The sequence below is a fragment of the Citrus sinensis genome, chromosome 5 (assembly GCF_022201045.2).
Source record: "Citrus sinensis cultivar Valencia sweet orange chromosome 5, DVS_A1.0, whole genome shotgun sequence".
Classification (NCBI taxonomy): domain Eukaryota; kingdom Viridiplantae; phylum Streptophyta; class Magnoliopsida; order Sapindales; family Rutaceae; genus Citrus; species Citrus sinensis.
Genome location: NC_068560.1, coordinates 24,908,625 through 24,934,908, shown reverse-complemented (window position 1 = coordinate 24,934,908; position 26,284 = coordinate 24,908,625). Strand labels below are relative to the sequence as shown.

The following is a 26,284-nucleotide window of genomic DNA, read 5'->3' as shown; positions in this document are numbered from 1 at the left end:
AATTATTACAATGGCTTAGCACCAGTTATGAGATTGCAGTGGCTGATAAGCGACTAGAAATAAGTTGCTGAGTAAGTACTTTTGTGTTTAATTTATTGTATTGTTGTAGTTGCTATAAGATTGAAAAGTAGAATATATGCAATTGTTAAATTTTATTGTGAAACGGTTGTTTTATTATATAAAGATTAAAATAAATGTCAGTTTAAACTGTTTTTTATTTATATATTAGGATTTATTTAAAAATAAGACATAATTGTTATTTTGTTAAACTATTAATATTAGTTGTGATGACTTGTCTAATAAGTTGCTTATAAAAAAGATAAAGAATCAAAACAGGAAAAGTTTTTGTGCAACCTCATATATACTTTTAAAAACTGTTGTTAAAATATAGAAATTTCTGAAATGAGCAGTTTTTAGAAAATTTACTAAATATCATTTTTGTAAAAACTTATAAAATAAACTACTTATAGCGTTCATCCTCAATCTCAAAGAAACTCGTAGAGTGGTTTACCTGGAAAGCCAATATACTATATACAAAGATTAAAATACAGATTGAAAATAATTAAATATAGTATTCTAATAAATATAGTTTTCGTACCTATATTTTTTAGGTGGTCGGCATCGTTTTTTTGCCATCCTCAAATGTCTCCCCATAGAAAATGACATTTTGTATTTACTATACCAATTTTGGGTATAATTGCAAAAAGGTATAATACTATAATAATAATAAAATATTTAGGTAACCATTTATGAAACTAAGTGTTGTAGGATCATTTAAACAAACTTTAGAATTATTTTTTGGGTACAAAGTGACAACTTTTTTTTTTCAATCTTTGTCCACGTTCTTCCATAGTTCCATGGTCTTCAAGATTGGAACATGATAAATTGCAAGCTTCCCGCATAAAAAGAGTAATGTTATATATTTTAAATTTTTTATCTCAAAAATTATTACAATTGATGTGATATTTATTAATTAGTTGGTGAGATAATACAATTAATTCAGTTGGATTATAAAGAATTATCAACTATTTAATAAATGACACATCATTTGAGATAAAATATGAAATATCTTTCTTGAACCCCGACGTCACCTAAATCGACCCAATATACATTCTTTCTTCATTGGGTGAGAGAAATTATGATGATCAAGAGAACAATGATTAATTAAAATTGTAATCAGCTACCAACTTCAGAATATTAACTACATTTCTACTCTTATTTTATTTGTAGCCAATTTCGGACAAGCTTTTAGAATATTAAATACATTTCCAGTCTTATTTTATTTATAGTCAATTTAGGCCATACACGTAGTAGGATAATAAGGATCCAAGTCAGTTAAGGCACTCATATTGTACCTATGGTAAAAAAGTCAACAAAATCTATCCATCCTAAACTATGGGTTAAGGTTGGCGCAATAAAATTTTAGGTCTTACGCAAAAAAAAATTTATTTAAAAGAAAGTTAACATGAGATTGGTTGAAATTTTTTTGATAAATATGTATGATTAATTTTTTTCATATATAAACCGTTAACAGATTTTCTGCATAATAATTTTTAATTGCCTTGAATTTTTTTTTTTTTTTTGAAGTAGAAATCATCAAACAAACCTTATTTGATGGAAATTTAACTTTCAAAATAGAGAATAATCCTTAACTAAATCTCAGAAAGGTCTAAATTCGATCAAGATTTAATGTTAAATAATTAAAAAATATTAAAATCCTACATCTTAAACAAGAAAATAAAGAAAAACTAATTTTTTAGTGGAACTATATATTAAGATGGGGCCCAACGTTTAGGTGAGCAAATATAATTATTCAGTTTTTTTTTTCAATTTTTAAATAATAAAATAAACCTTAATTAGGATCTTATTAGGTAAGTACACTAAGATACGCCTTGACTTCAGCAGAGATCTGATTAAGGCACCCTTGGGGCACTAGTCACAACCAGACGACAATGTACAATGGATTTTCAGTCTGATCAGGATTATGAAACTCCCTAAGAATAATTGTTAAGTTAAGAGTAGGATTGTCAAAAAGGTCTGGGCCAGCCCAAGCCCGTGACAGCCCAGCCCAAGCCCGCGGGCTTTAAGCCTAGCCCGCGGCTTGAAGTTAAAGACAAGGGCTCTCACCTTGTAAAGCCCAGACGTAGTGGGCCTAGTTAAGGGCCTTCCACAAAAGCTCAGACTTAAGCCTGGACTTTATAATATAATGCATATATATATATATATATATATATATATATATATATTTTTAAGAAATAAATTATAATATATTAAAAATTTTAAATTGAAAAAAAACTGAGAAATAAAAAAAAGCCAAGATTAAGTAATTAACAAAAAACAAAACGAAATCAAATTCCCAAAACCTAAAATCCCTAAATTTATCTCTACATCTCCAGCCGCTACATCAGCCTCTCACTGCACTCTCAGCTGGCAGCCAACAACCGATGTTTACTGCCTCACCCTCACAACGAATTAAGGATCCACCACCGTCAGCAGCGATCCACTATCCACGCGCGACACAGCAGATCCAGCAACCCAGCAGCAGTACAGCACCAAACGGGCGACGCAACAGTGACCCACACCCACCAGCACCACCAGCGCGATGTAGCTGCAGCCAATCGAACGCGCGCGATGCAGCAACAACGATCTCAGCTCCAACGCGACCCAAAACCAACAGCACCAACAACACATGCGAACCAGCAACACCATCACCAACTCCACCCCAAGAAAGCTTCGATTTTTTTTAATTATTGTAGAAATTCTGAGATTACTGAAGCCATTGTTGATGTTGTAATGGAGAGTAGTTTTGTGGAAGAATCGAGAGAGAGAGTGAAGAAGAAAAAGAAGAAGAATGTTTCATTGTTGTCATAGCAAGTGGATAACGAAGAAGAAGCACTGTGTTTCAGTTTCAACCACAAATTCTTAGTTTATCGTATTTTGTCTCTTGTAATTTGCATATTTTTATTTGATAGGCACTTTCTCTATTTTGTCATCAAAATTAAGCAAATTTTTCACTTATATGTACATTATTATTTTTTTTATAAGATTTTGTGGATAATTGATACGCTGTAGGAAAAGTTCTATCTATAAATGAAAATGCTCGTAGCTCTCAGTCAATCTAAAAGAAATAAAAATAAAAATTTATTAAATTATTAAAAGTCCAAGCCCTGTCCAGGCCCAGCCCAGGCCCGCGCAAGCCCGGCCCCGGCCCAGCCCTATCAAGTTTGGACAGGCTTTAGAGGGCTTGGGCTCCTTGCCAATTACATGAGCTTGGACTTGGGCTGGAAAAGGCCTGGCCCAAGCCCGCAATTTGCCAACCCTAGTTAAGAAACACCCGTTGAGACTGGCGCCCAAAAATAGTTAAAATTTTGAATGAGTTGGGGAGGGGGCCGCGCAAACGCAGGTCCCCACTGTCACAAATTATGACGTAGGCTCAACCACTTTAGGTTGACCTTAGGCGGGTGCACCTCCCATGTGCAATGAAGGCCACCAACCTAGGCCATGGGCCTTTATGATCGCTCATTGACCCCGTCCAGGTAAGTATGTTCTTCAGTTGCTTGGCGCTCATTATTTATATCTTTTGTCATAACTGCCTTTTTGTATCGCTTCGATGTGGGATACATTAGTTTTTTCATTAACCAAAGCATAGCCATAAAATAGATTTCTTTGACAGACACTATCATATTGAGGATATGCGTGAATACCTGACAGACTATGTGAGGATTCCCAACAACAATAAGCAGTGATCTGGCACAAGTGATTGCAACATTAAATCTTCTTGGATTGTTAAGAAATCCGAGATAGTAAGTTCTGTCAAATTCATCGTGTTTGACTGTTGATCTGACAGTCGACACGCTGATAACCTCTCTCTTGTCCTCGAAATTGTTCAATAGTCTCTACCTTAACATCCGACATATCCCATGTTTCAAGTACTTTCTTGATTTTGAGGACCTACTGGCGGCAAGGTATTATAACGCCAATATCTATCTCATTAAGCTCTGTATTTTCAAGTACTTAACCTTGATACTACTGGTTGCTTCTTATAACACCAGGAAACTAAGTTTGAGCTAATGTAAACTGCATACTCAGCAACTGACTTTCTATCATCTTTGTCACACGCCCAATCTGAGTCACTGAAGCAATTCATTTGTAAAGTTCCAAACTGATAAAAATGCAGACCAAAATGAATTGAGCCCTTCAAATATCTCAGAAGTCTCTTACAAGCTTCCCAATGTTCTGCAGTTGGTGAAGACAGATATTGACTAAGTTTATTAACAGAGAAAGCTATCTCAGGCCTTGTGAGTGTCACATACTGCAATGCTCCAATTATGCTTCTATACTGAGATGCATTTGGAATAGTTGAACCTGATCATTTTCTGAGTTGATGTCCTGTGGACATGGGAGTAGGAACTGGGCTACAATCTGCCATATTATGCTTTGCTAAGAGGTCAGCTATATACTTTGCTTGAGAATAGAATCCATTTGTTGTTTTGGAGACTTCAATCCCAAGAAAATAATTCAACTCTCCCAAGTCCTTCAAAGCAAAAGTTTTCTGTATATTAAGAATCACTTGCTGCACCAGCTGATAGTTAGAACTCGTAACAATGATGTCATCCACATATACTAGAACAAGCAAAATGTGACCATTTTTCTCACTTATCGAAGAGTGAACTATCAGACTTAGAATTGAGAAACCTCCATTGAGATACCATAGCAGATTTGAACCTGTCAAACCATGCTCTGGGGGCCTGTTTTAATCCATAGATGGCCTTCTTAAGTTTACAGACATGATTAGGCTTGGTGGAATCAGTAAACCCTGCAGGCTGTGCCATATATACATCCTCAACCAAAATGCCATTTAAGAAGGCATTATTGGCATCAACCTATCTTAGAATCCACTTATTCACAACAACTAAGCTTAAAACTATTATGACTGTTGATGCTTTCACAACTGGACTGAAGGTTTCATTGTAATCTTCTCCATGTGTTTGATGGAATCCTTTTGCTACAAGCCATGCTTTGTATCTAGATATGGTACCATCTAAGTTGTGTTTAATTCTGAAAACCCACTTACTTCCTATCACTTTGACAGGAGTTGAAGGTAAAACTAAGTCCTAAGTATCATTGCTTTTAAGAGCTTGATACTCCTCTTGCATTGCCTTGAACCACTTTGGATCAGAAATTGCTTGGGTTATAGATGTAGGTTTTGAAGGTTTAGCCAAAAGATCAGCAATATATGATTTTGGTTTAAAAATACCAGCCTTAGATCTGGTTATTATATGGTGTCCTACTGGAGGTGCAGCAGGTATTACATGAGGTGGTGAGTGAATATGGCTTAAGGATAAAGTGTTAGATGGTTGTTCTGTGTGAGAAGATATAGGAGAAGAAGATAGAGATGGAGAAGGAGTATATACCTCTCTAGGAGCTAGAGATGAAGTCTCTGAGGAATCACTTGCTGGTTGAGGTTGCAGAGGAGATTGTATTGGAAAATGAGTAAAAGAAGTGAAGTCAGGAGAGACTGTATTTGATGAGACACAAGACTGAGAGACAGAAGAAAAATTTGAACCAGACACATATGGAAAAGAATTTTTATAAAAAATTACATGATTTGATATATACACTCGACCAGAGGAATGAAGACATTGATACCCTTTATGTTGACTGCTGTAGCCAATAAAAACACATCTTCCAGACCTAAAATCAAGCTTGTGTTTATTGTATGGCCTGAGATAGGGATAACAAGCACAACCAAAATTCTAAGAAAGTTATAATCTGGTTTTTGAGCAAAGAGTTTATGGTAAGGAGAAATGTTATTTAAGATTGGAGTTGGTAACCTATTGATGAGAAAAACAGCCCTGTGAAAGGCATTCCACCAGAATTTGAGTGGCAAGTTTGCTTGAGCTAACAAGGTGAGGCCAATATCTACAATATGCCTGTGTTTTCTCTCTATTCTACTATTTTGATGGTGAATATAAGGACAAGGATGCCTAAATTGGATTCCAGATTGAGCAAGATAAGTAGAAAAACTTCTAAACTCCCCTCCCCAATCTGTATGCACAGTTTTAATATTGCTATTGAAGAACTTTTCAATGAAGCTTCTGAAGGTTATGAATACTTGTAGTGTATTAGACTTAGCAGCTAAAGGAAAAAACCTACTGAAATCATCTAAGATTGACAGATAGTAAGAATAGCCTTGAGTTGAAGTAACATGTGAGGGACCCCAGAGATCAGCATATAAAAGCTAAAGAGGTTCAGTTGTTTTTGTGGCAACAGAATCAAAATGTAACAAATGGCTTTTGCCAAATTGACAGGCAATACAGAAGTTCAAGGCTTTGGTTTTATTAAAAATACCAGTAGTACAATCCTTCAATACAGTTTTAAGAGTATGAAAAGCAGGATGCCCTAGCCTTTTATGAAGCAGATTAACATCTACTACACTTGCACTAGCTATTAAGGCTGACTTACATGACAAATGATTGACTGAATCAGAATTGTTTAGTGAACCAGAAGGATTACAAGACATAGAAGGAAAATAAGCAAACATAGACTCAAATTTATTGAAAGAAGATTGACATAACAAAGCTGTGCTATCTTAAGAGAATTGAGATGCACTTTGGACTTGATACAATCCTCCTTTTGCAATTCCTCTAAGCAAAATGATCCTTGAGCTCCTGGCCTTAACAAAACAAAAATTTGCAAGGAATTCAATAGTAACATTGTTATCAGCTAAGAGTTTGGAGACACTAAGTAAATTTTTGGTTATTTGAGGAACATGAAGAACATGATTTAGTAACAAAGGCTCATGTGTGGTTGTGTTTAGCAATACTGATCCAATGAGATTAATATGCAAAGAGGAACCATTCCCAACAAGTAGTTTTTCATTTCCAGTGTAAGCTTTTGGTGCAAGGAGTTTACCTGAATCATTAGTGATGTGATTAGTAGCACCACTATCAATGAACCAGGTAGGATCTTCAACAATCTCTGGAGTAGGCACTAATGGAGCTGAAGAAGAACATCCACTGTTATAATCTCCATTAGAACAAAAAGCAGGTGCAGAAGGACTGGCACCAGAGGAGCTTCCAGGATGGGCAACATAAAATGCAGCAAGATCTGAGTACATCATATAACCTTGATAACCAGTACTTCTTGGCATATTAGAATTTCCAAAATTAGGCTGACCAAACATATTGCCAGAATGAGGATAAAAACCTCTGCCATAAGCTCCATTAAAAGATCTACCACCAGCATTTCCAAAACCTCTTCCAAAATTTCTTTGACCAGGCCTAAAGTTGCCATTAAATGCTCTTCTAGCTTGATTCCTTGAAGGCACAAAAGCAAAGTTGTACTTGTTTCTGCACTTATTGGCTCCATGACCAGGTATAAAACAGATTTGATAGATGATTGTTGAATTAAGATCACCAATCTGACCCATACTATTACCACCAAAACCAGAGTTATAAGCACCTCCATAAGTTCCAATGTTGTATTTTTGGTTACCACCAGCATATTTTCCAAAATTATATTGCTTTTGAGCTATATTAGCTGTCATATTATGTGTAACATCACTAGCAATTTTGCCTTTCCTCTGCTCAACTCTATTTTCGTGACTTAATAGCAAAGAATAAAATTCATCAAGACCTATTGTGTCACCTCTAGCTAAAACACTAGTAACCAGAGATTCATAATCTAAAGAGTCCAATCCAGTTAACACATGTTAAATAAAGTCATTCAATTCAACAGGTTTTCCAGCCAAGGCTAAGCTATCAGATAACCTTTTCATTTTAGCAAAGTAATCAATCATAGACATAGATCCTTTTTTAAGTGTTTGAATCTGCATTTTAAGTGGCATAATTCTAGCTTGAGACTGAGAGATAAACATACTTGTGAGTGCATCTAGAAGTTCTTTAGCAGTGGAGCAATGAATTACTATTGCAAGTAAGTTTTGTTGGATAGACGACATCATCCAACTCATAATCAATTGATCAGTCTTAATCCAAGCTGTATATTCTGGATTGATCTCTCAATCCTCTGCTCGAGTTGAACCACTAGTAATAGTGCTAGCTGATGAGAGAAATTGCTCTGGACAAGTTAGATCACCATTGACGAAGCTTTCTAGACCGTTTCCTTTGATTGATGTTAAGATCTGAGTTCGCCAAACAATGAAATTATTCTGATCTAGTTTGACTGGAGTTGCAAAGCTATAGGATCCTGAATTTTGATTAGAACTCATTATGGCTAGCTCTGATATCATGAAAGAATTTGTAATATAATGTGTTTGGTTAACGAGAAAGTTAACGAGAAAGTAAAGAAGAACAAATTAATAAGAAGAATCTGGAGTTTATTAGAAATTGTTAACTCAATCATAATAATGACCTGAGCTCTGTTTATATACAAAGACGATTACACTCACTTGAGTCTATTACAACAAATACACACGCTTAACAAGTTCATTAACAGTAAGTTGAGTCAGCTAACTAACTATAACATGTCAGCAGGAAAATTATCTTATGTTTGCAACTCCATATTTTAACCATGCTCTGTAACAGGGCCAAATCGCAAGTAAGTAGTGTTACTCCCGTCTGTTGTGGGGTACAAGCGAAGACAATAAGAGAAACGTACATTGGTCTCAGGCTCCAATTGCCTCAGGATTGATCGTTGCCCTGCCCTTAAACCAAACACCCCTGCAATTATATTGTCACTTCCCATGTATCCACCAAATGATACGTTCTGATTGTCATAGCCACAACCAAAGGTTACATTTGCAAATGTTAGGCTTGTATTTTTATCCCCAGGAAAAGTGAAACTTTCGGACGAAAGCACACCCTTAATTTCACTGCCTTCTTTGTACTTCCAATCGTATGAGCATAGACCTTTACTACACAATTTGGGGACACAAAGCGGGTGATCACAAGCTAACCCGCGATAAGTTTTTGATTCCTTGACAGGAAAGCTTCCTCCCTTGATTGGAAAGCAACTTGTGCAACCCTCACATTGAAGCCATCTATCATCACTACCGGTATCCACTACCAAGTAAGGTGAGAACTGTGTCGAGCCGATGGATATCTTTGTTATGTATATATTGGTGTTAGCAAAAGGAGAAGGATAAACAGGTGGTTTTAGTGTTTCGGGTTCTTGCTTGGATCCGAGTTGAAGAGCGCGAGCTCTGGAGAGTTGAGCAATTCTGTGATGTATTTCTTCTGGAGAAAGGTCTTTGGGAAACAGAGCCGAATCAATGGAGGTTCTTGGGGTGAGCTCAATTCTAAAGCCATTAATTTTTCTGGTCAAGGTGAGAACGTAAATGTAAATGGCTACTGCAATTTGTATACCTAAGAATTTCATGCTCATTTTTTAACTATCTTTGTGTCTAGCGCAGGTGAATAATTTTTATTTTATACAAGTGTTCTATATAAAGAGGATTTTCAGAATCAATGATATTAAATTTTGCATCAATCACTCCTGGATTTTGAAAAATGATATATAACCAAGTCTCGCAACAAATCAGCCAACGTAACCTTGTATGGAAAGTAAATTATCTCATTTACAGCTGCACGATTGACTCCAACGGCCAGAGACAAATTGAGCCTATAATTATGTGATTATAAATTTAGAATTAGAGTGATAACAGAATTACCATATTTGCCCATTCTTCTCAAAGTTACTTTCTTTTTAAGTACTACTCCATGAATAACTTAAAATTTAACTAAAACAGAAACCACATTGTATATGTGTTTATCAAAATTGATCAGATAACTGAAAACGGAAATGAATTCCAAATGCTAGTGGAAATTTACATCAAACGACCTTATGTAATTTATTTCATGGCTAATTGGCTATCATCCTCAGGTTCTGTATCACATGTGCAGGTCAAAATTAAAAACAGTCCATCGATAATAAGTTGATGGGGTGAAGGCTTGAAATAGAGGGGAAGAAGAAAGAGATTCAACTTTGGGAAGTTCAAAGTAATTAATCCCATTCATCTTCTCAACTGAAGAGCACTAGCATAGCAGCTAATGAATGCAAGGACTAAATGAACTGTTTCGAAGTCACGTGATTCTTATTAAGTTAATAATAAATTTTTACAATTTTTGAAACATTTTATGAATTAAATTATCTCATCATTCATGGGTGTGTATCATATTATTTTAAAATAATAATATCACAAGTTATGATATGTTTTCATGGACGGTCTAGTTAAAAAAAAGCAGTAAATGAATAACTAGAAACAAAGAACAAAAAAGCACAACTGCGGTAAATTCATTGTCTTTCCGGCAAGTGATTTTGCAGGCTTTTTATTCTAAGCCTATACACTAAATTGCAGTTATTATTTTTTAAATGGCTTGGATTGGGTCTAGAATTATACAATTAGAAATAAGAATTCTTGATACATTTTGCCTTTAAGCTTGATGAATCACAATCTTTCATGGCTTCATCTTCAGTATGCTAGTGTATTCTTTAGAGCTCTTCTAGAGGGTGTTTGTGGCATTTCATAGTACACTTCATCACTTCCATCAAACACCTTCATTCTTAATTTTACACATTGAGTTTCAAGGTGGCAATCTGTACGGGTAATTTATCATTGTAGTTGGAACATTAAACTAAATATATTCAAGTATCTGTGTATCCATTAATGATGAATTATTCCCATGTAATAATTTGAATGGGTTGGGAGTCACATTCACTTTTCTTTCTTCCTCAAATGGATTTTCCAAGGGATTTGCCAATCATAATAAGCTGAAAATCTCTCATCAAACGAACATTTTTATTAGCATATTTTGCAGGCATGTTTCTCAATCTTGGTCACAAAACTAAAACAGAAATAAATCCCAAATGCTGACGGAAATTAACATCGAACAACGTCATGCAATTTATTTCATGGCTATCATCGTCAGGGCACTGGGCCTTGTCTGCAGGTGAAAATTAAACACAACCAATCGATAACAAGTCCCGTCAATGAGCCTAAATTCATGAATAATATTCCGAACAGGCCGCTGATCATCTTCGTTAATCGTCTCAACGCTTTTTGCTTGACCCTACCTCAATTGACTTACAGCCACAACACTCAACTTCCCACCGTTCAATTGTTCTCACCTCAGAAGCCTCACGAGAACATCTGTACACAACACGTTCATAGGCACTTGTAGTAATTTCTTCCGCCAGAATTCCATCAGGAAAAGGCTTCCAATCATCCATCTCATCACACGGTCCAAGATTCGGAGAGCAAGCAGCTCCAACAATGTAAGCGAGAGAAACATCATCTACAGTGTAATTGCCTTCGGATGGACACGAGGCATAGCATTTGTTATCTTCGTGCCAACCAAAGAGCAACGAAGGCTGTCCCCTAAGAGTACTATCTCTATCGTCACCTCAACAAGCAAGCTCATGTTCCAACACTTCATGTTCGGCATTATATAAACGAAACCTGAAACCAAATCATGATCCAAAACGTAGTTACTGATTCCAAAAGGATTGCTTGCGTTCCAAGAAACGTTGCTACTCTTACGAAAGATAAAAATATAAACGCGTTCAAGCGGACAAGAAAGGAAGTCATCATACTTGTAAGGAAAATAAAATTCTTCATGCTGAATAATATCCGCTGAAAGCAGCATTACGATTAGGGATTAGGATCTTCTCCTGATCTGATCTTTATCTGAGCAAATTTTGTTAATACGATTGATGGTTAATAAATTAAAAAGAAAAAATAGTTAAATCATAATCATCCACTAACACTAAAACACAAGTGGCACAAGATCAGGAAAGGATCCCGATCCTGCCATTAGATACATAAAGATCATGAATCCAAGCTGAGATATAAACTCTGGCGGCGTAGGTACGGGCATTGGGCTGATTATCATCAATGGAAAACTGTTTCATGAAACTCTTGAAATCATACCAATGGTAAAGGAAGAGCAAGGAGTAGAGGTTAACAAGTTGATAACAAACTTGTTGTAAATGCATAGCCGCCTGTGGCGCCCATGATGCCAATGCGCCAATTCCAAAAACTATTTCAAAGTGTCATTAAATTTTTACAATTTTTTGAATAAGTTATCATCTAATTGAACTAGCTCATCATTCAATGGCGGGTATCTTATCAATTTAAAATAACAATTTTGGCATTAACTTTTTTAGATGATACTCAATAAATTATACTAATTTTTCATTACTGGGAGATATTCTAATGTCATAATTTATGATATGTTATTGTTATAAATGGTTAATAATACGTCTCGAGGTGGACGTGTGACAGAATCAGTACAAAAACCCGCCCTAATTAATGATCTGCCTTTAAACGATCTATGTTGAGTCACTTTGAGGGTAGGTTCAAGGAAATTTGAGGCTTATGCAAAAAATTTATAATTATGCATTTTTATTCTAATGTCATCACTTTTTGTAATAAATAATTTATTTAATAATTATATTAACAAGGAAAAAAAAGAGATTTATTTAAGGTAAAATAAAAAAATCAGTAAGATATATATATTTCTAGTTAACCGATGAACTACTCTATGGAGCTGTAGTGAGAAATTTTGTCCTACTGCAGCACTTTGAAAAAATGACTATGGGGTTCCTAAATCAACAATCATGGGTATTCAAATACGGGAATATTAATCACTTAGAAATTTTAGTGATATTCTTTTTATTTGGTTTAATTATAACTATTTTATGAGAAGGCATAAAATTATTGCTTGTGAATAGGTAAAAAGAGACATAAACTTTATATGACTTTAGTTTTTGTACAAATATAATAACCTTTTAAAAGATTTTTCCATAATCTCTTTCTGTAACCTTTCTTTTTTGACTTGAGAAGCATAGTTTTTATATCATCTTAAAATCTATAGTCATAGTAGACCTCACCTATATCTATTGGTAAATACTAATGAAATGTTGGAGATAATTAAACGTAAAAATAACTTATTTGTTTCTTTCAAACGTATCTCCAATTAATGATCAAAGAAGCACATGACGCAATTCGATATTGTCACTACCAAAAAGTATAGTACAATCTTTAAATCCACATTTCGAGTCTCTATATACTTTGATGGTGACACTGAAAGTGAAGGATAAAAGGATGATATACAATGTTGCTTAGAATATATATGATTTTATTGAATTTGGGTTTAATATATAAGATTTTACAAAATTTGGATATTGAGTTTAATAAGGTTTTACATCAAATTTGGTTCCAGGATTTATTGCATGTAGAGCAAGTCTTGAGCGACAATAAAATGATGATATTACAAGCCTTTAACATTACTAAGATGAAGACCTCATGTAAAAATTGAATAGAATAATTAACTCTGTATATTTCTTGGATTCCTTTTCTTTGCGTACACTATCACTAAACAATGTTAGTTTGTTTTATTTATTTATTATTTACTTGATTGTATTCAACATTGGTAATAAATATTTCAACCATTTTTATTAAAAATTTTCCAATGCAATTAATTGACCGCTGATTAATGGAAAACTACAAAATCACATAATAAAAATTAAATCTCATAAAAAGAGAGCCCAAAAGAATCTTGTTCTCATATTAGAGGTAGGCACAAGAAACTAAGGGCCACTTTAGTAATACTATAGTTTTTAAAATAATTATTGTCAGTTATGTTGTCGAAATAATCAGTTATGAATAGAATTAGTAAAATTTTGGTAAAATTTTATTTTTATTTTGCTTTCTCATTATAATTGGCAATTAATGATAATCTCTTTACATTTAATGATTTTATTTTTTAATTAATAAGGATAATTTTAGATTTTTATAATATATGTGAAGATACATGTGAAATTGTATTAAATATAAAAATAATTGTCAAAATCAGCTTTTGAAAAGTTACTTAGTTTCTACTTTTTAAAATTTGCTGTAAGATGGGCTAATTTTATCAAAATAATTTTTTTAAAAATTAACAAACACCAAAATTAAATCCTAATTTTTTAAAATTATTTTTGAGCATCTTAATAAGTATTTCCAAACGAACGCTAACTCTACTTCGTGTGTAACAAACCGACGGTCCATTTGAAGTATAACAAAAATTGGACGCCAAAATTATTCAATAGAGAATTGCACGAGTACTTGAGTGGTGGTGCCCCGCTGGCGGCTACCTTCCGCAGTTCGGCATCCCTTATGTTTAGGAGTTAGGATCCACACAAGATAATATATGAATACTTGAATCCTAATCTGTACCTCAAATATATGTGTCTCTTATTTATTGGAGATAAATTTTATAATTGGTAAAATTATTATCATATAATTTTTTCAATAAACTATTGTTATAAACTCTTTCCTTCTTTTAAACCTTTTCTTTAATACTCCTTTAAAATAAAAATAACTTTACATCTTTGGGTCATACAGATCTCATTTAATTTTCTATCTTTTAATTTATCTTATTATTTCCCATTTTTCTCTCCCAACTTACTTAAACCGTAATCATTTTCTTAAATTCATTTTTTCCTTCTTTATTTTTTGAATGGTGATCTATAGATTTTTATTTTTTATTTTTTTGAAAAATGTTGATATATGGGTTACACATGTGACCGCCTGTGTGAATTATTATACTTTACAGATTTATGAAATATCAAATTATCATACTTTGTGCAATAGGTAAATTATTGATATTAACATAAAGTATAACAATTTGTTTTCTGTAATGTAAAGTTTTATTAATCTTTTAAAAATTAAGATGAAAACTTGACTTGTATTATTGTCGACCTTGACTTCTATTATTGTCGACCTTGACTTATATTATTGTTGACCTTTAGCTACTATGAGTTCATAATACTTAGTGTGAGATATCAAGAAATATCTTAGGGTATATACCTATTAGTTCTAAAGACAAAAAAAAAGTTAATTTTTTTAATCTATGTTATATATTTGTGGTGAATTCGATCATAGTTAGTTTAATTTATGTCTAAAAGCTTAATATAATTCTTTCACGATCTTAACTTCTCCTACGCAGGAGTTAGTTTAATTTACGCTTCAAAGTTTATGTATGATTCAATTTATACTTTAAAGTTTATGTATGATTCTTTCAACTTGTCCGAAGCAGGGGTGCATCCTAACTCACTCCCTCTAAAGGAAAGTACCAATCAAACTGTCATCCACCGTCAGATTCATCTGTGAAATATATATAACAAAATTTTTCAAAGTAATCATCTTAATCCGTTGATAAGTAATAGGCTTTGGTAATTTGATAATTAACAATTATTTTTAACACTGAAAAATGTGTTGTATAATTATTACTTTAAGAATTTCATTTGATTGAGTTTCTTTTTCTTGTTTTGAATCTGGTCATTTGATTAAAGTTCGCCGGCGAATAATAATTCCTGCTAAAGAGATGACTTTCTTAAGTCTAATTCCGTGCTGTTGGGGCTGGCAGCGTCTTTGAAAATTAATTAAGTAGGGCCTCCACAGACATGCGCGACTTTATTACGGTCGTTTCATTATTTAATTTTATAATTTTTTATGAGTATTTTTTATATAAAAACATCATAACTGTAATAATATTAATTAATATATACTAATTCAGAATATAAAAAGATTGTATTTAATTAAAAATTTAATTATTTAAATTATGATATTATATTATCTTATTTATATTCTTTGAGACATTTATAATTTGTAAAGGCACAAATATTAAAATATTAGTTTTCAGATTTTTTAAGTTAAAAAATAATAATATTTATTTATATGAATTTAGACACAAAAAAGATAAATATATCATTCAAATTCGAACATTTAACTTTATTAATTAGGTCTATTTAAGTTTTTTTTTTTTTAAAAAAAAAAAAAAACACCTCCTGTTCTTAATTTCCAATACGAGGATGCCAGGAAACTATGAATGGTCCGCGTCGTACAGACTTCCTTGGTTCTTAGACTTCACCAATGGTCTTTTGTTTGACTTTTCAATTTCATTGGTCTTTGGTTATTTAGCTTAATGAAAATTCAATCCCAATACAAGTTATGTGAATGGGATTCGAATATAAAATCTCTTATTTTTCAACATAAGATATTTTACCATCTCAATTACATGTGACCCACGACTTTTCTAATATGTTAACTCGTCTTGTATTCATCATTAATCCTGTTTACTTCTAGTTGGATGCTTGGGCCTTAATTCAGCCTCTTGACATTGGAACTCAAAATTTTCAGAATTGAAGAGCAAGGGGAAGATGCCGATTCTGCTCGTATTATTTGGCCCGAGAACTAGAAGCACAGTTAACCTGCTTCACCTTTTTTCATTTCTATCTTTAGTTCTGTTACAAAGTTCGTCAGAGGCGGCTAAACTTGACTCCAATAATTATCTCTACCATGCCTGCCCACGAGAAAACAATACTGCTTCGGGCGACATATTCATGTATAACCTTGCGACACTCAAGGAAAAGCTCTACAATGAAGGTGGCCGTTCTCTCTACAACGAGACAACTGAAGGGGATTACCCAGACAAAGTTTATGGTATTTACAATTGTAAATTCGACGTTTCTTATGAGGCATGCCAAGACTGCATAAAAGTTGCAATCGACACCACTGCGAAAAATTGTACTGGCGCCAAGGTGGCTATTGTATGGTATGATCAGTGTATGGTGCGCTTCTCTAACGATTCTTTTCCCTTTTCGCTAAATACATCGGAAACTGTATACCTATGGAATATAATGAACGTTACTGACCCTTATAAGTTCTCTAATATTTTGGCTCAGTCCTTCAGTGATCTAATTCAAAATGTAACCTCAAGGGATTCTAACTCAAAATATGCAGCTGCAGCCCAAATAGTTAACGCCTCTAGCATTGACAGAATTTGGACTCTAGTGCAGTGCAGACCATATATGTCTAAATCAGACTGCAATATTTGCCTGCGCGCTTCTGTTTCTGGAATTTCATCCTGCTGCTACGGAAGGCAAGGTGTTAGAGCCCTTTCGCCAAGTTGTGTCATAAGATACGAGATGTACCCTTTCTTTGAGGACCCTACGGCTCCCATCTATCCACCTAATAAGAAGAATGGTAGCTCCGACGGTGAGTTCGTAAATCTCAGGTTCCTTAATTCTATATAAATTAAACATAACATAAGATGTAGAAAGAGTTTTCCTCAGAGATTCTTTAACTTGGCTATATGTTAGATTCGGGAAAGAAGAAAACGAGGGAAAGCAGAACATGGATTGCAATCGGCGCCACTGTATCATCAATTATAGTACTTGTGCTATTTAGTTTTTTACTTCGGTGTATAAAGAGAAGAAAGGAAAGAGTCAAAGGTAACTCGACCACTCCCTTGTTCTAATTCATAGTTTACGAAGTTAATTAATCCGTTGTTTTGCAGAGGAGAAAGCAAATAGTCAAGAGACAGGGCTGCTTCATCTAGCAGATGGTAGACTTGGCAACGACTATACGTATGATGTTTTAGGAGGACAGAAGCAGGAAGAATCTCAAGAGTTCCCTTTGTTTCCGTTACATCTCGCAGTTGAAGCTACGCAGCATTTCTCTGATGAAAATAAGCTTGGAGAAGGCGGATTTGGGCCCGTTTACAAGGTAATTATAAAGGGATGCTTAAGGTCTTATTTCGTATCAAGATATTATATTATTTAAGTTATAACTACTATAAAAAAAAAATATTATAACTATAAAATAAAAATTTTAAAAAGTACATATGATTTTTAAATAATAATTTTGATAAAAATTGTAAAAAAAAATTATAATTTTTTCATCATACAAATGTGAAGTTAAATTAACTTAGTTTCCAAGCAATAATTTACTAAACACTTAAATACAGTTGCTTAAAAAAACAACTATTAATCGTACCAATCCATTTTTACCGTACGCTTGTTTAAATTTATCCAAGTATTCACCGAATGCAGTATTTGGAAATGAGTTCATGTCAGCGGAAAATTGCGTTTTCCGTACGCATACAAAACTTTCGTGGTAACAATAAATGGAAAGTTGCTTGCAGGGTAAATTAGCAGATGGCAAGGAAATAGCAGTGAAGAGGCTCTCAAGAACATCTGGGCAAGGCCTGCAAGAGTTCAAGAATGAAGTTACTCTAATCGCCAAATTGCAACATAAAAATCTTGTGAGGCTGTTGGGCTGCTGCTTAGAGGAAAATGAATCACTGCTTATATATGAGTACATGCCCAATAAAAGCCTTGATGTCTTCCTCTTTGGTTTGTTTCTCAGACTTTCTATTTCCTTAATTGCTGGGTGTTAAGCTGTGCAAATAAAAACAGAACCAGTCGTTGTTTTGGTTTAATTCCAGCTTGTATAGTTGAAGTGGCCCTGTTATATGGCTTGCACATTATGTGCCCACTACTGGGCACTATGGCAATTGTAGCCAAGTCTTTCCATTTCCCATTATTTTCCCCACTTCCTTGCCATAGAAGAGTGGATGACAAAGTAGCTAATCAAGTTAAATGCTGTGTCCAATTCATTATCAGATTCAATGAGGAGTGTACAATTGGACTGGAAACGACGCATAAGTATCATTAATGGAATTGCTCGGGGTCTTTTGTATTTACATGAGGATTCTCGACTCAAAATTATTCATCGTGATCTCAAAGCTAGTAATGTTTTACTCGATCATGAGATGAACCCGAAGATATCAGACTTTGGGATGGCTAGGATATTTGGTGGAAACCAAAGTGAAGCTAACACCAACCGAATTGTTGGAACATAGTAAGTGCATTTCATTCCCATCTCTCTCTGTTTTCTCTGTTTCCAATAATTAAATTTGCTAACAGTATTCTATTGCATTTGGTTTGAATATGTGACCTCATGATCATGTCACCAGATTCAAAATACGTAGGTCACATAGGTCATTAACTTTTCTATGGCATTTGATCTTATGTTGTTCTATTTTCAAACAGTGGATACATGGCCCCAGAGTATGCTATGGAAGGATTATTTTCCGTAAAATCAGATGTTTTCAGTTTTGGAGTTCTTCTGCTAGAAATCATCAGTGGAAAAAAGAACAGTGGGTTTTATCTATCAGAACTTGGTCAAAGCCTCCTTTCTTATGTGAGTAACTTTCTCTATCCTTCTTTCTGGAGAATAATTTCCAATGATTTTGAGTCTCATCTTTGTTTATGACTTGAATAACAATACTATAGACATGGAAACTATGGTGTGAAGGAGAAGCACTGGAGCTGATGGATCCAGTACTCAAGCAGTCATCCGTTGCTGCTGAACTTTTGAAATTTATCCATATTGGATTATTGTGTGTTCAAGAAGACTCAGCAGACAGACCTACCATGTCTTCTATGGTTGTCATGTTAGCAAGCGATACTGTAACACTTCCTCAACCAACCGAACCTGCATTTTCTGTAGGCCGAAATGTTGCAAGGCCAGGTCAATTCTCATCAGGTGCCGAAGTTTGCTCTGTTAATGAGGTTACTCTTTCAAATGTGACACCTCGTTGACTTGACCATTAATTCCTGTTCATTCACTCCGTTGAAGATAAAAAGCAAAGTGTGTTTTAGATTTTGAAGTTTGGATTTTGAAGTCCCGGCAATGATAAAACCACAAGAAATTATTACTTACGGCAGGTCCAGCAGCAGCTCTTGATTATCCAATACAAACATTTGTTCTGCTTCTGCACTGCATGAACTATTGGCTATTGAAAGATTGTACCTGGTTAGCTAGTGTGAATACACATTTTATTTTGCCTTATGTTTTATTATATTTCACCGGTGAAATAAAAGAAACTGAATTGGATATATGAAGCAAAGAATTCAAAAAAATTATCTATGAAAAAGGAAAAAAAATACCCCAATCATATGCAAAATTTCAGGTTTTGACTGTGGTGAAACCATGTTAGGGCCCGCAAGATTTCCCTCAAACATTTTGGGGTTTTGGGTTGGGGAGGGGGGGGTGTTGAAACTCTAAAAGGAGTATCTAATGAAGTGTTTAAAGGAACTCTAGGGGATGTGCATGTTAACAGCACCACTAGCCTTCTCTTGTATACTAAGAATTGCATCATGTGTTGATTGTCCTGCTTGCTTTGTTACAGTTATGAAGGGCATAAAGTTGTTGGCAGTGAAAATGGATGCAACTTTGGGCGATATGCACGGGGAGCAGAAAATGATGTACCCGTGTTGGTGATTGGCCATGTGCAAATTCAAGCTTTAATTTATACCTTTGAATGGATCAAGCCTCTCATTTCCAAAATTTCTTCAGGGATGAAAACCAAATGATCTTACTATATTGCACAAGTGGTAGTAGCAGACTATGATCTCAATAACTGGGCCACACCTATTTCAATTTCTACCATCCACACTGAAATCTCTGAGAATAACTCCGCTGGCTCCAAAGATTGATTCCAAATGAATTATGACACCAACATTGACCACTCAAATTCAATGACATATTTTCATTTACATGATAACTTCGATTACCTGATCCTTTTGCTAATTCCCTACGTACAAAATTTGGATAGTTTTATAGGGATCTTAGAAAGCTATATAGGGGGACAAAGGGAGGGAGACTTTTGTGGTGATTCTTCAACACACAATCTTAACATTTTCATATTACCCATAATTCTGACCAGGTTCAACTCCGGCAACATATAGTGAATTGTGAACTTGTTCACTCGAATCTCCGATGCTCACGGGCAATGCAAAGGCCACTATTGTGAATACCGTATAAATAGTAGGCCTGCTAAGTAATCTCAATGCCAACGTGCGTGCAGACAACTGTTACTTCTTCAGCTGTCCCCAGGAGTTTCCATAACCACTTCACTAGGGTTCTCTTACAATCCTTCACTGAAGTATATTGGGGCAACTCTGGATGGCAGCTGGAATTCATTAATTTGTTAATTAGAAGAAAAAAAAAAGAAATAAAAAAAAAGCTTGATGATAGTAGCTCGTGTATTTATGGATCATATAATTAGATTTCTCATGTGAAACCAGAAAATAAATCATAATCCAAAACATAGCTACTGATTTCAAGCGGACAAGAAACTCATCATACTCTAGGAAAAAAATACATTTCATCATGCTGATAGAAGCTTAAAAATTCCATAGAATAAATTCCCCTAAAAGCAGCCTTGTGGTTTATAGAGAGTGATGGCCTATGCATGTGATTGGTTAAGGAAATTTATAGAATGGAAGACTTAAAAAGCATTCAGCTTTTTGGGAAGTCCAAAAAGTCAGAATTGCTTGCTGAATAGTTAAAAATTTAAAAAAAAAAAAAAAACTACTTCAACGTGTCATAAATTTTTGCAATTTTCTAAATCATTTATCTCCTAAATCAAATATTCCTGCTATCACATTGTTTAATTTGAACAGTCACTAAGTCCAAATTAATGTAATATTCCAATAATCAAACCACAACAAATAATGTGTATCGTGGAAGGGCTCAAGGAAATTTCAGGACTTTTTAATTTTAATGTTATGACTTCTTATAATAAATAATACTCTAAGTGTTTGTTTGACATGACTTATCTAATGGTTAAACCTTTGAAGCTCAAATAAGCTATTTTGTCTTTACTCGCAAAGCTCAAATTTTGGGCTTTTAGGCGTAAAGGTTGAAAATCTTTTTCAAAATGTTAAATGTCTAAAAGCTTTTGTACTAATTTGATAATCTTATTTTATTTATTTCATAACATAACTTTTAAAAAACTTACTTATAAAAGTAATTTTACGATTTTTAATAAAAGTTCTACTAAAATTGTTTTTGTAAAAGCTATACTAACAAAAGTTATACTTAAGGTAAATAAGCTCTATTTATAAAGTTACACCAAACGGAGCCCAAGTGAAAATGACGAATGAATTTAAGGTAAATAAAAAAATAAGTCAGTAAATTATTTTTTTTCTAGTTAAGCCATGAAATAGTAAAAACTTTGCCCAGATGGCAAATAGGCACATTCAGAGTTAACTATATGATTCTTAAATTAACAAGCATTACAAGAAAACAAACATTAGACGACGGAAAATAATTATCATAAAATGAGGTGCATGACAAACAATCTCTCCTTCGTCTACATCATTGTCACCAAGATGGATCTATATTCAAGGGTGCAGGGGCAATTGAACCCACTCAAAAATAAATTTTCTATTAATTTTTGGAAAAATTATCTTCGGTGGGTTAATTTTATAGTCAAAGTTTGATATTATGCTAAATTTTATAAATTTTTGTTTTTTATTATGGTGTTGCCTCCTATAAAAATAAACAACAAAATACATCAACCCCATATCCTAACATAAGTAATCACCAGCAGCAAAGTACCTGTGCCAAAAATCAATGTGCACCAAATTCCAGCGCTGAAATCCTCATGCAGCAAGACAATCCAAATTCACAGTACCTAAAAACAAACATAATACAAATTAAAAATTGTAACTCCAGAAGCCATTAGAGTATCATCATCCAAAGAATCCATAATTAAACAATAATGACAATATACAATTTTTAAATATAAAAAAAGCCTGTACAAACTATCATTTCTTTTAAAAGAAAGACATTTGTACAGCAATCACTTAATATATAATCACAAATAGTAGTTTATAGCAATAATCAACATCATTTACCAATATATCAATAATAGTAATCTCGAGAAATGTACCAAACAAATGAAAATATTAAAGCACGAACCAAAACATTGCTAAGAAATTATACATATACTTTCAGCTAATTTGTCTCAACTCTCCACTATCAGTAATAATGAAACTTCAGAAGATGCACCACTAAAGAGTAGAAGTAGGCTTAGTTGTTCTGGCATGCACTGCAGCACCAGCGAATTTCATTTCATTCAACAAAGCTTTGACTTAAGAACCCAACTGTAGGAAATCTCAGCGCAGTCGGAGATTTTTCACTTTCATTTTACAGTAAAAAAGAGAGTAAGTTTGATCAGAGAAACTCAAACAAACAAATAAAGATCACCTATTGCATTTAGCTTTGAGAAATTTAGAATTTATTGAAAGACTAAAAAGCCAGTTATGTGCATCGATGTCATGCTAAATATGACCGTGATTTTTAAAAGGTTATCTAGCAGAAAATGCAGGTTTTGTAGCTAATAAATTTAAAGCTAAAGCTCCTTTAATGCACATAGATGATAATAATTTTTGTGCTTATGTATGACAAGAAAGACAAAGGCGAAAGAGAGAGTACAGATCAAAACATATTTGGAGCAGCTCTTACAAATTGTAAAATGTACGAACGCAAACCTTCTAATTTGAAAGCAAATTTCCACTCAAGTCAATCTACCACACAGTCACAGAAATTTAAGTTCAGTGCTTTGCGTATTGAAAACTGATCAAGGAATCAAAAACACAGAGAGTGAAAGAAATTAATGCAACTTACTCGGCACAATAGTGCCAAACTTAACCTAGGACAGAGAATTTTTCATAAAAGGCTTAGTCTCAGCCTCTGCCTTCTGGTCCCTGGATGAGTCCAAAACAAATAAGAAAGTATACCTAATATCAAAGGCACTATTATTAAGATGGCCCATCCAGTAATCAAGCATCATCAACCAATGGATATTACTTGTCTTGTTTGGCTAATTATTGACCATCTAAGCATTATCCAAGCTAATTCCCTAATTTCAATAGTCAAGCATGGTTTGTGCAAAAAGCCATGGAAGCCAAGTCAAGGATGAACTAAGGAATTGAATATTAATTTTTTGTTTTCTAACTACTGCCTTTCAACTCTTCAGTAGCTCTACCACAGGGCACATATACAAATAATAAAAATTAATAAAATCCAGGTTTTAACAAAAATGTCAAATTGAACGGGGAGGTTAGCAAGTTCCTTTTCATATATTATGGAAAAAAAAAAGTTGAATAATTGGTATTACTGTGAGGGAACCCATCAGCTCATAATCCAACTCAACTTGCAACAATTAAACGGATAAATATTTAATTTAAAAGTAATTCTTTATGAAATAGAAATGAAAGAGCACGAACCATCGATTAATAATATGATACTACATCAGGGGCATGGGGAATTGGGAAGAAAACTGGTTTTGGGGCAACGAAAGTGAAACCCTGGCCACCACTTACTCATCGCTTCACAGCTAATTCCACTGTGTCACATCGAATCTCACCAGCGTTGGGGCCTCCAGCGACCGGGGAGCAAATCCCGACCACTCTTCGCCAAGAACTCCGATAGCAATATTGGCACAACGGCGGCAACATGAGATCTGAACGATAGCAATATGGTAACTCTCTTTGCTTTGTAATATACGCAGTGACGTCATAGAAATTTGAATGATCGAGTGAGGGTTTGAGTTTATGATTTAACGGTGAGGCTGTGACCCGTTACCGTGAGGATGACTGTGTTTAGACTTGGAAAATGCCGGAGTGTTTTTACTCAAGCACTATGTAAACGCACCGTTTCATTTCTTATTTTTAAATAATAGTTAATATAATTTTTTGCCTTAGACCATATCATAAATTCATGATTGTCAATAATTCCATCACGAGTTCGCATGCTTTTATGATATACTTTATTTTGTCCACAATTTATCACAAAATATTTGTTGTCTCTGTTGGTAGTTGGTATTGATCATGAGCTTATTTTATTTTTATTTGACATAATTATTACTATTTTATTAGAATGCATAAAATTATTGATTGTGAGTAGGTTAAAAAAAACATAATCTTGTTATGATTGTTATCTTTTTAGACTTAAATTATTTAAATTTAAAAAAAAATGTGTTCGTTATCTATTTCTGTCGTTCGTTGTTTTCTTTATTTTTTCTTCTCTTTTTCACTATAAAAGCATGGTTTTTACAATTTTAAAATCTATATTCATGATAAACCTTGCCTGTAGATATAGACAAATGTACTATTAAAATATTGGAGAAAATTAAATGTAAATATTAGCCTTTACAAAGTTCAAAAGGCAAGTGAGTCCTTTTTAGGTTAAAATAAAGTAACCTTAGTTTATTAATCAATGCCTCTGTCGCATCATCACTCCATCCATCATACAATTTCTCTATGCACTTAAACTGCAAAATGCTCAAATGGTTTTGAACGTTGATTATTTTATCATGTTCACTCATTGTCGTGATGAGCTTCTATATTTTATCCATATTCACAACACAAGATTTCAAACAATCCAATGACACGTTAAGTTCATACCGATCATCTTCACATCTAATCAATATTTTGCTTTCAGACTTATTCTATTCTTGAATTTTTCATCTTCTACAAGAGACGTGAAGACGCATTCATCATTTTATTCTGGAGATATATGTTATGTGTGGGTGTATAGCAATAACTTGGAGTACAAGTCTTCTTTTCAATTTGTGGCAAAAGCTTCTCGCTCTTTGATTTTACTTTTTTTCGAAAATTGTTTCTCCAAAAAATATTGAAACATACAAAACTTTCCACTGCATTTTAAATCTTGAGAGTTTGGTTAATAACATAACAATAATTCTTAATTCCCATGTATGGTACATAATTTTTTACAATTACTCAAATATAGATATGCGTAAATAAAAAAATTGATGAAAAATAAAAGTGCCTGCATACAAACAGAAGAAATGAATTTTAATTGATCAACAGAAAAACCAGCACCAACAATAGGAGTTAAGAAGATTTTGAAAGATCATAAATTTGAGAAATAAAGTGACTGGAATGAGTAACAAGTTTTGTACAGCTCAACAAGTCTACGATATGTTAATTTTCAACTTCAGAAATTAATAAGATATTGGAATTAATGAAGTCTATAAATTGAGATGACTATGACCTTCAAAATTCCTTCCAACTTTCGTCTTTTCTCCTAACTTCATTAATATTGCTCACAGGTGAAAATTTCCTCTTTTCTTTTTACTCTTTTTTTTGTGCCCATTCGTCTCCCCTAGGCTTATTTTTTCTCTTTACTTCTCTTTTTTTTTTCCTCATTTCCTTCTTCTTCCTATGTTTTCTTTCTTTCTTATTTTCTTTTCTTTCTTATTTTCTTTTCTTTCTTCATTTCCTTTCTTTCTTCTTTCTCTTCTTCTTTTTCTTCTCGCTCTCGGCAAGCGTCATTCCCGCTTGGTTTCCGGTGGCTGCAGCAGAGGTTTTGGCTCCCGATCTGGTCGGTTCAAGGCAGTTTTCACGGCTCGCGGCGAGATCCCAATCTTGCGGTAGATGCGGAGAAAGCCGGCCAAAATAAAAAAACGAAGAAAATGAAAAACGGAGAAGACATTACGGGGGGGAAGCATCACGGTGACTGGGATGTCGCTGCCACCGTCCAGATCCGACACCGGCTGCCACGACTGCAGCCACCGAGAACCAACGCCGAAAATCGAAAAGAAGAAAGTCGGCCGAAATAAAAAAAAAAGAGAAAAGAAAAAGAAAGAGAGAAGAAAAAAAGAGAGAGAATGAGAAA

General features: G+C 34.0%; 1 protein-coding gene, 1 long non-coding RNA gene and 1 other non-coding gene across 12 annotated transcripts in view; 1 reads left to right on the top strand and 2 right to left on the bottom strand.

Annotated features, from left to right (window-relative positions):
- The window catches only part of LOC102623528 (cysteine-rich receptor-like protein kinase 44), a 111,491-nt gene that overhangs the window by 37,060 nt on the left and 48,147 nt on the right, over positions 1 to 26,284 (top strand). Inside the window, exons 1-8 of one of the 9 annotated variants that reach the window (XM_006471726.4) lie at positions 15,979 to 16,575; positions 16,690 to 17,002; positions 17,107 to 17,238; positions 17,304 to 17,512; positions 17,931 to 18,141; positions 18,412 to 18,649; positions 18,841 to 18,991; positions 19,084 to 19,689. In XM_006471726.4, the coding sequence (XP_006471789.2) occupies positions 16,165 to 16,575; positions 16,690 to 17,002; positions 17,107 to 17,238; positions 17,304 to 17,512; positions 17,931 to 18,141; positions 18,412 to 18,649; positions 18,841 to 18,991; positions 19,084 to 19,392 (1,974 nt within the window). In that variant the 5' untranslated portion in view covers positions 15,979 to 16,164 and the 3' untranslated portion in view covers positions 19,393 to 19,689. Of the gene's footprint in view, positions 1 to 15,972; positions 17,003 to 17,106; positions 17,239 to 17,303; positions 17,513 to 17,930; positions 18,142 to 18,411; positions 18,650 to 18,840; positions 18,992 to 19,083; positions 19,690 to 26,284 lie in introns of those variants that run through there. The other 8 variants (XM_052441987.1, XM_025095893.2, XM_006471725.4 and 5 more) reach the window with 8 other exon arrangements.
- LOC112498005 (U1 spliceosomal RNA) lies at positions 3,383 to 3,544 on the bottom strand. The gene has a single exon (XR_003065090.2). It is a non-coding gene; the product is annotated as a U1 spliceosomal RNA (small nuclear RNA).
- Positions 20,153 to 24,325, bottom strand: LOC127902555 (uncharacterized). 2 transcript variants are annotated; one of them, XR_008054941.1, is made up of 3 exons: positions 22,586 to 24,325; positions 22,199 to 22,274; positions 20,153 to 20,765 (listed from the first exon to the last, which is right to left on the bottom strand). It is a non-coding gene; the product is annotated as an uncharacterized LOC127902555 (long non-coding RNA). The 2 variants fall into 2 exon arrangements; XR_008054940.1 differs by having other exon boundaries at positions 23,872 to 24,299.